General features: G+C 44.4%; 1 protein-coding gene across 4 annotated transcripts in view; it reads right to left on the minus strand.

The window, feature by feature from the left end:
• Nucleotides 1–12118, minus strand: part of LOC124880568 (zinc finger protein OZF-like) — a 52623-nt gene extending 40505 nt beyond the window's left edge. The window contains exons 1-3 of one of the 4 annotated variants that reach the window (XM_047385816.1): nt 11809–12117; nt 978–1409; nt 283–764 (exon numbers count right to left, since the gene is read on the minus strand). In XM_047385816.1, the coding sequence (XP_047241772.1) occupies nt 711–764; nt 978–1313 (390 nt within the window). In that variant the 5' untranslated portion in view covers nt 1314–1409; nt 11809–12117 and the 3' untranslated portion in view covers nt 283–710. Of the gene's footprint in view, nt 1–282; nt 765–977; nt 1410–11808 lie in introns of those variants that run through there. The other 3 variants (XM_047385815.1, XM_047385813.1, XM_047385814.1) reach the window with 3 other exon arrangements.
• Nucleotides 12119–12611: the final 493 nt, after the last annotated feature.

Consider the following 12611-nt stretch of genomic DNA (forward strand, 5'->3'; position numbering starts at 1 on the left):
ACTCAACAAAACACCAAAGTTCAAAGGCACGCGAAACCGGTTCAGGAACGAGAGTTCCTTCAGTGGAAAAACGCTACTTGAGACCCTTTTTTGCTGCTGTGAGAGCTGTGCCTGTAAACCTCATGGGTAGAGACCTCATGTATAGTTAGCTTCTACTCCGGAGGGAGTGACGGTCTCGATACAGTCTGACAGCGGTGCACTATGATCCACAAGCATTAACCAATGAATGGAAGGTGCAAAAAGGGACTTTGAATCGTCTGTAGCAGCCTGGTCAATTCGCTAGCTGTACAAGGTATTGATTGGCTATGATTTTGCTGTAATATTCCTGAAAATGTGTAATTTACTGCATTCTAATTACTTTATATGATAAGATTACAGGATTATTCGCCAGGCAGGCGGCCACGAGGTAACCTTCTGTTAAAGTACGTGTGTTATTTGTAACTCAATGAAGTTCCTAAAGCCTTTCTGTGTTGTATCTGTAGTTTTTCACGGCGTTCAATAAACCAACGGAAATCGCAGTGCCTGTGTTGTCATTTCTTCTTCTTAGCTTTGTCTAGACGGAACAGATGCTGAACACCTCTTGGAGACGTGTGTGAGGATGTTCTCCGTTGAAAGGCTAATAATGGAAAGCTGCTGGAGGGACGATCATCGATCTTTCTTTGTTAAACACCATCTTTCATGACATGGTTTTCAGCCCTGAGCTGAACATGTCACAGCGTCTGCATCTGTTTTTTGTTGTAATTAATGCAGCAGATGAACAGTATCTGAAAGTTACATCAGAGGAGAGATGCTTCATCCTGCAGCTGATCTTCTGAATGCAACATGTTCATCTAGCAGGACTCCAAGCTAAAATATTAGGCACCGCTTTATGTTTTAACCTAAAGGAACATTTCTAACCTGTTGTTTCTTTTTAATGTCTAGTTCATTTCCTGTCAAGTTTTGATCCTTATAAAAATAAAAAAGACCTCAACACTGACCTGTAGATCTGTAGGACCAGAGGAGGCGACTGGGTCGGTTTGGCTTGTGGTGTTTGAAGTGTGGTGGTCTGGTCTTCTGTCCTGGTGCTTCTCTTGGTACTCCTCAACTTCAACTTCCTCATCCATCTCCTGCTTCAGCTCCGTTTTCACCTCATGGCTCTCCTTCTCCACCTCAATCTTCACCTCAAGCTTCTCCTCCTCCACCTCAGTCTTCATCTCATGCTTCTCCTCCTCCACCTCAATCTTCACCTCAAGCTTCTCCTCCTCCACCTCAGTCTTCATCTCATGCTTCTCCTCCTCCACCTCAATCTTCATCTCCTGGTTTTCCTCCTTCATTTTGCTCCTGGCTTGGAAGCTCCAGCACCTCTTTGGTCTTCAGATGTTCGGAGTCTTCATCTGAAGGTCTTGGAAGAAGCGTTCTGAGCTGAAACCCTGTTAGAAACAACATCTGATGAGATTCAAGGTTTCTAAGACATTTACAGTGCCTTGTGAAAGTATTCAGCCCCCTTGAACTTTTCAACCTCTTGCCACATTTCAGGCTTCAAACATAAAGATATAAAATTATAATATTTTGTGAAGAATCAACAACAAGTGGGAAACAATCGTGAAGTGGAATGAAATTTATTGAATGTGTCAAACCTTTTTAACAAATAAAGAACTGAAAAGTGGGGCGTGTAATATTATTCAGCCCCCTTGCGTTAATACTTTGTAGCGCCACCCTTTGCTGCAATTACAGCTGCAAGTCTCTTGGAGTTTGTTTCTATCAGTTTTCACATCAAGAGACTGAAATTCTTCCCATTCTTCCTTGAAAAACAGCTAGAGCTCAGTGAGGTTGGATGGAGAGCGTTCATGAACATCAGTCTTCAGCTTTTTCCACAGATTCTCGATTGGATTTAGGTCTGGACTTTGACTAGGCCATTCCAACACCTGGATACGTTTATTTGTGAACCATTCCATTGTAGATTTGGGTTTATGTTTTGGATCATTGTCTTGTTGGAAGATTAATCTCCGTCTCAGTCTCAGGTCTCTTGCAGACTCCAACAGGTTTTCTTCCAGAATGGTCCTGTATTTGGCCCCATCCATCTTCCCATCAATTTTTACCATCTTCCCTGTCCCTGCTGATGAAAAGCAGGCCCAAACCATGATGCTGCCACCACCATGTTTGACAGTGTGGATGGTGTGTTCAGGGTGATGAGCTGTGTTGCTTTTACACCAAACATATCGTTTTGCATTGTGGCCAAACAGTTTGATTTTGGTTTCATCTGACCAGAGCATCTTCTTCCACATGTTTGGTGTGTCTCCCAGGTGGCTTGTGGCAAACTTTAAACGAGACTTTTTATGGATATCTTTGAGAAATGGCTTTCTTCTTGTCACTCTTCCATAAAGGCCAGATTTGTGCAGAGTACGACTGATTGTTGTCCTATGGACAGACTCTCCCACCTCAGCTGTAGATCTCTGCAGTTCATCCAGAGTGATCATGGGCCTCTTGGCTGCATCTCTGATCAATCTTCTCCTTGTTCGAGATGAAAGTTTAGAGGGACGGCCGGGTCTTGGTAGATTTGCAGTGGTCTGATACTCCTTCCATTTCAATATGATTGCTTGCACAGTTCTCCTTGGGATGTTTAAAGCTTGGGAAATCTTTTTGTATCCAAATCCGACTTTAAACTTCTCCACAACAGTATCTCAGACCTGCCTGGTGTGTTCCTTGGTCTTCATGATGCTCTCTGCACTTTGAACAGAACCCTGAGACTATCACAGAGCAGGTGCATTTATACGGAGACTTGATTACACACAGGTGGATTCTATTTATCATCATCAGTCATTTGGGACAACATTGGATCATTCAGAGATCCTCACTGAACTTCTGGAGTCAGTTTGCTGCACTGAAGGTAAAGGGGCCGAATAATATTACACGCCCCACTTTTCAGTTTTTTATTTGTTAAAAAAGTTTGACACATCCAATAAATTTCATTCTACTTCACGATTGTGTCCCACTTGTTGATTCTTCATAAAAAAATTAGAATTTTATATCTTTATGTTTGAAGCCTGAAATGTGGCAAGAGGTTGAAAAGTTCAAGGGGGCCGAATACTTTCGCAAGGCACTGTAGCTAATATAATAAAGTAAGTACACCCCCTTTCAGGGTTTGATTATTCCAATCCAACCACACTTTTCACTTCCATCTTGTCCAGTTTCATTTTCCCATCTGATTGGTCAGTCTGAATATCTGTCAACTTCCTGTCTCTGTAGCCTCACTTTGCTCAGATCTGAAACTTATCATGTTTCAAGCAGGCAGGAAACTACTGTTCAACCCAGAAGGTTCTGGTATTCAAACCATGTTAAAACATGTGCTGACCCAACAGTTGATTCTAGGATCTGAAATATAAACCACAGATGGTAGTAATAGTTCAGAGTGAATCACTGACTAAATTAAGGTGGAATTATACAGGTGGCCCAGGAGGACTTCTCTGTTTCAGGTCATCATGAGGTTTCATCACCTTCTAATATGAAACCTCTTTCTGTCAACGAACTAGATCATCATTCTAATCTACAGAAAACTGCCAAAAAGAAATCTAACGCCTGCAATCTTCTCTCAAAGCTGCAGGAGTTTTAGGTAAACTTATGTAGCAGGTGTGTACTGCACATTATGAACATCAGCAACCTTCTGAGATGCTGCTCTCCATGGTGCTGGACCGTCACTTTGACCTTGGTATTGATTAAACTGTTCAAATATTCAGACATGCAGCTCATAGTGTCATATTTAAACCAGATGAGCTCAACTATCAGTCAGGGCTGTGATGCATTTCTGATAATTGGATTTTATTATTTTATTGTCAAAGACTTTGCTAGTTAGTGACTTGATTTGTGACAATCAGATTGATTTATTTTACCTCACAGAAACCTGGCTGCAGCAAGAGGATTATGTTACTATAAATGAGTCAACTCCTACTAATTATTTAAATTTTCACATTCCTCGAATTACTGGGCGAGGAGGAGGAGTAGCAACCATCTTTCAGTCTGATTTATTGATTAGTCCCAGACCAATCAATAGCTACAACTCTTTTGAATATTTAATCCTTAGTTTTCCTCATCCAAATTGCAAAGCACTAAAACCTCTTCTGTTTGTTGTTTTGTACCATCCACCAGGTCCTTCCTCTCAATTTTTAAATCAGTTTTCAGACCTTTTATCTGATTTAGTGTTAAATACAGATAAAGTTATTATAGTGGGGGATTTTAACATTCATGTAGACGCTGAAAGTGATAGCCTAAATATAGCATTTAATGCTATCTTAGACTCAATTGGCTTTGATCAAAACATTAACAAACCTACCCACCTTTGTCTTCATTCTCTGGACCTTGTGCTGACATATGGCATTGAGTGTAAAGACATAACAATATTCTCTCATAACCCTGTCCTGTCTGACCATTTCTTAATAACCTTTGAGTTTAATTTAACAGAGTACTCCACACCTGAAAGAAAATTTCATTATAGTAGATCATTATTAGACGATGCTGTAACAACCTTTAAAGAATCTGTTCCACTTTTAATTTCCTCATTATCACTGAAAAACACAGTGGAGGGCAATAATTTTGTTTCTGCCCCTTCACAAATTGATTCTCTTGTTCATAGTGTTTCTTCATCATTGTGTGATGCATTAGACAATGCAGCCCCCTTGAAAAAGAAGGTAATCATTCATAGGAGGCTAGCTCCTTGGTTTAATTCAGAGCTGCGTACTTTAAAGCACAATGTTAGAAAATTGGAGAGAAAATGGCGCTCTACACACCTAGAGGATTCCTACTTAATCTGGAAAAATAGCCTACTGTTGTATAAAAAGACACTTCACCAAGCTAAAACAGCTTATTTCTCATCATTAATAGAAGAGAACAAGAATAATCCTAGGTTTCTCTTTAGTACAGTTGCTAAACTTACACAGAGTCATAGCTCTGTTGAGCCATCCATTCCCTTAGCTCTTAGCAGTCATGACTTTATGGGATTCTTCTTAAATAAAATTTATTCTACTAAAAATAAAATATTTAACATACTCCTCCAGTGGGCCCACCACCTGCAGGGGGAACCGTGAGGGACCGGTGCAAAGAGGATTGGGTGGCGGACGAAGGTGGAGACCTCAACGGCCCGATCCCCGGATGCTTAGGCTGGCTCTAGGGACGTGGAATGTCACCTCGCTGGGGGGGAAGGAGCCTGAGCTTGTGCGGGAGGTCGAGAGATATCGACTAGAAATAGTCGGGCTCGCCTCCACGCACAGCGTGGGCTCTGGAACCCATCTCCTTGAGAGGGGTTGGACTCTCTTCTACTCTGGAGTGGCCCACGGGGAGAGGCGGCGGGCTGGTGTGGGTTTGCTTGTTGCCCCCCAGCTCAGCCGTCTCGTGTTGGGGTTTACCCCAGTGGATGAGAGGGTTGTATCCCTGCGCCTTCGGGTTGGGGAGAGGTCTCTGACTATCATTTCAGCTTACGGGCCGAGTGGCAGTGCAGAGTACCCTGCCTTCTTGGCGTCCCTGTCGGGGGTGCTGGATAGTGCCCCTCCCGGGGACTCCATTATTCTGCTGGGGGACTTCAACGCCCACGTGGGGAACGACAGTGACACCTGGAGAGGCGTGATCGGGAGGAATGGCCTCCCCGATCTGAATCCGAGTGGTGTTTTGTTATTGGACTTCTGCGCTAGTCACGGATTGTCCATAACGAACACCATGTTCAAACATAAGGGTGTCCATCAGTGCACTTGGCACCAGGACACCCTAGGCAGGAGGTCGATGATCGACTTTGTTGTCGTATCATCAGACCTTCGGCCGCATGTTTTGGACACTCGGGTGAAGAGAGGGGCTGAGCTGTCCACTGATCATCACCTGGTGGTGAGTTGGATCCGCTGGAGGAGGAGAAAGCCGGACAGACTCGGCAGGCCCAAGCGCATAGTGAGGGTCTGCTGGGAACGCCTGGCGGAGCCCTCGGCCAGGGATGTATTCAACTCCCACCTCCGGGAGAGCTTCGACCAGATCCCGGGGGATGTTGGAGACATAGACTCAAGAGTGGACCATGTTCTCTGCATCTATTGTCGATGCTGCTGCCCATAGCTGCGGCCGTAAGGTCTGCGGTGCCTGTCGTGGCGGCAATCCCAGAACCCGGTGGTGGACACCGGCAGTAAGGGATGCTGTTAAGCTGAAGAAGGAGTCCTATCGGCTGTGGTTGGCTTGTGGGACTCCTGAGGCGGCTGACGGGTACCGTGAGGCCAAGCGTGCTGCGGCCCGGGCTGTGGCAGAGGCAAAAACTCGGGCCTGGGAAGAGTTCGGTGAGGCCATGGAGAAGGACTACCGGTTGGCCTCGAAGCGATTCTGGCAAACCGTCCGACGCCTCAGGAGGGGGAAGCAGTGCTCTGCCAACACTGTTTATAGTGGGGGCGGGAGACTGCTGACCTCGACTGAGGACATTATCGGGCGGTGGAAGGAGTACTTCGAGGATCTCCTCAATCCTGCCATCACGCATTCCGTGGTGGAAACAGAGGCTGGGGACTCGGAGTTGGACTCTTTCATCACCCAGGCTGAAGTCACCGAGGTGGTTAAAAAGCTCCGCGGTGGCAAGGCTTCGGGGGTGGATGAGATCCGCCCTGAGTACCTCAAGTCTCTGGATGTTGTAGGGCTGTCATGGTTGACACGCCTCTTCAACATTGCGTGGCGGTCGGGGACAGTGCCTCTGGACTGGCAGACTGGGGTGGTGGTCCCCCTTTATAAGAAGGGGGACCGGAGGGTGTGTTCCAACTACAGGGGGATCACACTCCTCAGCCTCCCTGGTAAGGCCTACGCCAGGGTATTGGAGAGGAGAGTCCGACCGATAGTCGAACCTCGGCTTCAGGAGGAACAGTGTGGTTTTCGTCCCAGCCGTGGAACACTGGACCAGCTCTATACCCTCTACAGGGTGCTCGAGGGTTCATGGGAGTTTGCCCAACCGGTTCACATGTGTTTTGTGGACCTGGAGAAGGCATTCGACTGTGTCCCTCGTGATGCCCTGTGGGGGGTGCTCCAGGAGTATGGAATCGGGGGCCCTTTATTAGGGGCCATCCGGTCTCTGTACGAGCGGAGCAGGAGTTTGGTCCGCATTGCCGGCACTAAGTCGGACCTGTTCCCAGTGCATGTTGGACTCCGGCAGGGCTGCCCTTTGTCGCCGGTCCTGTTCATAACTTTTATGGACAGGATTTCTAGACGCAGCCAAGGGCCGGAGGGGGTCTGGTTTGGGGACCAGTGGATTTCGTCTCTTCTTTTTGCGGATGACGTGGTCCTGCTGGCCCCCTCTAGCCAAGACCTACAGCATGCGCTGTGGCGGTTCGCAGCCGAGTGTGAAGCGGCTGGGATGAGGATCAGCTCCTCCAAGTCCGAGGCCATGGTACTCGACCGGAAAAGGGTGGCTTGTCCTCTTCAGGTTGGAGGGGAGTTCCTGCCTCAAGTGGAGGAGTTTAAGTATCTCGGGGTCTTGTTCACGAGTGAGGGAAGAATGGAGCGGGAGATCGACAGACGGATCGGTGCAGCTGCCACAGTAATGGGGGCGCTGTGCCGGTCCATTGTGGTGAAGAGAGAGCTGAGCCGAAAAGCAAAGCTCTCAATTTACTGGTCGGTCTACGTTCCTACCCTCACCTATGGCCATGAACTTTGGGTCATGACCGAAAGAACGAGATCATGGATACAAGCGGCTGAAATGAGCTTCCTCCGTAGGGTGGCCGGGCACTCCCTTAGAGATAGGGTGAGGAGTAGAGCCGCTGCTCCTCCACATCGAGAGGAGCCAGTTGAGGTGGCTCGGGCATCTATACCGGATGCCTCCTGGACGCCTTCCTCGGGAGGTGTTCCAGGCACGTCCCACCGGGAGGAGGCCCAGGGGATGGCCCAGGACACGCTGGAGGGACTATGTCTCTCGGCTGGCCTGGGAACGCCTTGGGCTCCCCCTGGAGGAACTGGAGGAGGTGTCTGGAGAGAGGGACGTCTGGGCGTCTCTGCTGAGTCTGCTGCCCCCGCGACCCGGTCCTGGATAAGCGGAAGACGACGAACGAACGAACATACTCCCAAAGATGATTACTTCATCCTCAGCAAGTGAGACAACATTGGAAATAACTGTAGAACCTGATCTGTGTTTGGACTGTTTTGATCCTGTGAAGCTTCCTGAGTTATCAGTCAGGTTTCAGAGCTCATCATAGCACTGAAACAGCTCTGCTGAAAGTCACTAATGATATTCTTATGGCCTCAGATAATGGACTTGTGTCTGTTCTGGTTCTGTTAGATCTCAATGCTGCATTTGATCCAGTCGACCATAATTTTCTCTTAGAAAGGCTGGAATATGCTGTAGGGATCAGGGGAAGAGCGCTAGGCTGGTTTAAATCTGATCTGTCTGACAGATTCCAGTTTGTTCATGTAAATGATAAATCATCTTTAAACTCCAGGGTTAATTGTGGAGTACCACAGGGTTCAGTACTTGGGCCAATTCTCTTTACTATATATATGCTTCCAATAGGTCAAATTATCAGGCAGCATAGGATACATTTTCACTGTTACGCTGATGATACTCAGCTTTACTTATCCATAAATCCTGATGAACCCAACCAGTTAGATAGACTACAAGCATGTCTTGAAGATATAAAAACTTGGATGACTTTACATTTTCTGCTTCTAAATTCAGACAAGACAGAAGTTGTCATCTTTGGACCAGAGTCTTTAAAATAGAAACTGCTTAGTCAATCACTTAACCTGGATGGCATTAAATTGACCTCCAGTAATAAAGTAAAAAACCTTGGTGTTAACTTTGACTAGGACATATCATTTAAATCCCATATTAAACAGGTTTCTAGGATTTCCTTCTTTCATCTCCAGAACATTGCCAAAATTAGAAATATCCTGTCCAGGAGTGACGCTGATAAACTAGTCCATGCATTTGTTACTTCAAGGCTGGACTATTGTAATTCGTTACTATCAGGATGTCCACAAAATGCAGTTAAAAGCCTTCAGCTGATTCAAAATGCTGCAGCAAGAGTTCTGATGAAAATTAAAAAGAGAGATCATATTTCTCCTATTTTAGCTTCCCTTCATTGGCTCCCTGTTAAATCCAGAATAGAATTTAAAATTCTCCTCCTCACATATAAAGCCCTTAATGATCTAGCTCCATCATACATCAGAGATCTGATTGGTCCATATGTTCCTAACAGAGCACTTTGTTCTCAGACTGCAGGTTTACTGGTGGTTCCTAGAGTCTCTAGAAGTAGAATGGGAGGCAGATCCTTTAGTTATCAGGCTCCTCTCCTGTGGAACCAGCTCCCAGTTTTGGTCCGTGAGGCAGACACCCTGTCTACTTTTAAGGCTAGGCTTAAAACTTTCCTTTTTGATAAAGCTTATAGTTAGAGTGGCTTAGTTTATCCTGAGCTATCTCTGTAGTTATGCTGCTATAGGCTTAGGCTGCTGGAGGACATAATGACCACTTTCACCCTCTTCGCTACATTCTCACACTACTCTCCAATTTTGCATTATTTGCTGTTATTTCAACTTTTAACTTCGTTCTCTCTTTTCTCTTCCTAGAAGCTACACCTGGCCTGACTCTGTGTCTACCTGTGACACCTTTCTGGAGAGGGGCATCGTCCGAGCTTCTGCTGGCAACAACTTAATGCTCACCTTCTACCGATGATCCACATGGCCCTGTCTTTCAGTGTTTAACCCTTTCTCTCTCCTAGACATGGCTACTGACTGAGCTTCTACTGTAACTAACTCTATGTTCTCTCTTTCAGACTCTAACCTTGAAAACTGGCTCAGAGTTTATCTGTTCTTTCTTTCTAGATGAAACGACTAAAGGAGCTACATCCATTAACATTTACTTTTCCTTCCCATAGAAAGTACTCCTGGATCAGTGCTTCTTTGTTCTCTTTGTGTCTCTGCTCTGTTCTCTCAAACCCCCAGTCGGTCGTGGCAGATGGCCGCTCACACTGAGCCTGGTTCTGGTTCTGCTGGAGGTTTCTTCCTGTTAAAAGGGAGTTTTTCCTCTCCACTGTCGCTACATGCATGCTCAGTATGAGGGATTGCTGCAAAGTCAACGCCAGTGACTGTCCACTGTCTCTACATGCTCATCCAGGAGGAGTGAATGCTGCAAGTCACTGACTGGATGCAATCTGCTGGGTTTTCTTAGATAGAAAAACTTTTTATCCAATTTGAATAAATAACTGAACCTGACTGTTGTGAAGAACCTTGAGATGACATGTGTTGTGAATTGGAGCTATATAAATAAAACTGAATTGAATTATTGCATTTTATAAAAAGCCAGAACTCAAAAAGTTCAATAAAACTATATGCAAGTATTTTATTTAGTAATAGTTGAAAAAGGTTGTGGAGACATTTGATAAAACAAATACTGATTATATCATTTAGATGTATTTCAGTGTACAAGGTGTATAGTTTACTTTAGGCCTGTGTATTTCAATGGAGATTATCCAATGTACGAGGTGTACTTGAATGCACCATGAGGTTCTCTCTGCTGTAGAACCAGGATAATTCAGGTGGGAAACATTCAACAGTGGAACTGGGTTCAACTAAAACACCAGAGATACTGATTCAGTACCTGACAGCATCAGAACCCTCCACTACCTGAACCCCAACCGCACCAGATCCCCCCAAAACTGAAATATTGTCTTAAAATGCCTTTTCCAGGGATTAGTCGGTGACCTTCCTGCTTTTTACATCAGTAGCAGCTGCTGGGAGCAGGAAGGAGCTCCGTCCACCTCTCAGTCTCTTCTAAATACTGAAATAAAGTTATTTATCTGATATCAGGTTTGGTATTTGTAGATATGTGGGTCCTCAATAAGAAACACAAGGAGCTTTAACAACGGAGCATTTCATTTACATTACATACATATCTGAACATGACAGCTAAAACCAACCGGTTACGTTGCGCAAGGAAATATCACGAGATTACAAGTACGGGTACACCTATAGGACAAACAGCATTACAGCTCAACCTTCTACGGTATTCTTAACATGAGTTTAAAGGCCTAAATAAAAGCTGAACACATGAAACCAAATAAACCTATAAGTAAGATCCAGGTTTGAATCCACCTCTAGCAAAGAGAACAATGGAGCTTTGATTAAACATCGAGTCCAGCAGAACTCAAGCAGCATCCCCACAAATCAGACTTCACCGATTTCCAGGAACAGGCCCGTTTCAGACGAACCGTGTCCGGAAAAGTATCCAATTTAACGGGTTTATGAATTAGACAAAATGTTAGACTGGTGTTGCTAAGTTAGCCAGGTGTGGCCAGGTAAAGAAATAGGGCTGTGATGTGATTGGTTGTACTAAAGATGAAGATAAAAACCTCCTGGTAAATCGCTGGCTGACTTGGCTACAGTGTCAACAGGTTTTATAAGTGTTAGGTACACTGGTACACTTTATTTATATTCTTTAAATGTGTAAAGATAAGTGAAATCGTAACTGTCTCAATTTCTTCATTTCTTCTGGAAAATATTTCGTTATTTTTTTTTATCTCCAAGATGAAAATATGCTCGGATTTAATTTCAGAAGTCTGGTCTACTTTTCCTAGAAGAATCATTTTAACCCAATATTCCAGTCAGATGTCCAGTCTGCTTCACTACGTTTAAGAAGCGGCATCAACGAGGGCAGCTAAGTGGGGTCCTTCGGCTCAGAAACAGCTGCTGTAGCTAGCAGCTAACACCGATGCTAACGGGGGTTGGTCACCAGTTACCATGGAAACACGCAGCAGAACTTTCCACTAACAGAACCTGCTCAGAACCAGCTATAATCTCAGATCATTAGCTTTTCGGAACCCAGTTTTAAAGACGACTTACTCGATGGAGCTTCAGCTACAGGCCGTGTGGGAGTCCAACTTATCCTCTGACTTATGGAACGGATCCAGCGGTCAGTCGGAACCGGTACGCCTGCTGTACTGGTTCCTTGTTGGGTCTGGTTAGTGCTGGACCGAGCCGTTCCGAATATTCATGCATATGAAACCGTCCAACAGCAAATAATTAAAAGGAGCTACTGGTGAGCGGTGATCATCTTCTTCTTCTTGATGTTTATTGGCTGTTGGTAAACAACGAATTGGTGCATTACCGCCATCAACTGGTGAGGAGTGTGGATCAGAACTTCACTTAAAAATTGGATCGTTCATACGAGTGTTTGTCACTTATTATTATTAGATTATTATAGATTATTAATTACTGCCTTATAACTTTTATCATTTGAGTAAATTAATAAAATCTAGTTTCACTTTAATAACAGATCATCATTGGAAATAAACAGATTATATAATATTATATAATAAAGCAAATAGAAAACAATTATGTTAAACTTTAGGTTCTGGGTTCTATCATATGCATGTAAGGCTTTTATAGTTTTATATGATTTCCTGAAAAAGACTCACATTTCTTATTGTTTTTAACTGTGTTTGTAAATTAAACATAATACATTATTTTTTTTTTCTTTGAAAATCTAATCTTTCAGTTCATGCCTTCGCAGAGAGATGGTAAAAAGAACAATACAGTAAATATTGAAGTTGTTACGTGAATTTTCTAAAATATTGGAAAAACTGTTGAAAAACTTAACGCCTTTATTGAGAACTATGGCTTATTAGATGATCACCAGTATGGTT

Source organism: Girardinichthys multiradiatus, chromosome 14 (genome assembly GCF_021462225.1).
Source record: "Girardinichthys multiradiatus isolate DD_20200921_A chromosome 14, DD_fGirMul_XY1, whole genome shotgun sequence".
Taxonomy (NCBI): domain Eukaryota; kingdom Metazoa; phylum Chordata; class Actinopteri; order Cyprinodontiformes; family Goodeidae; genus Girardinichthys; species Girardinichthys multiradiatus.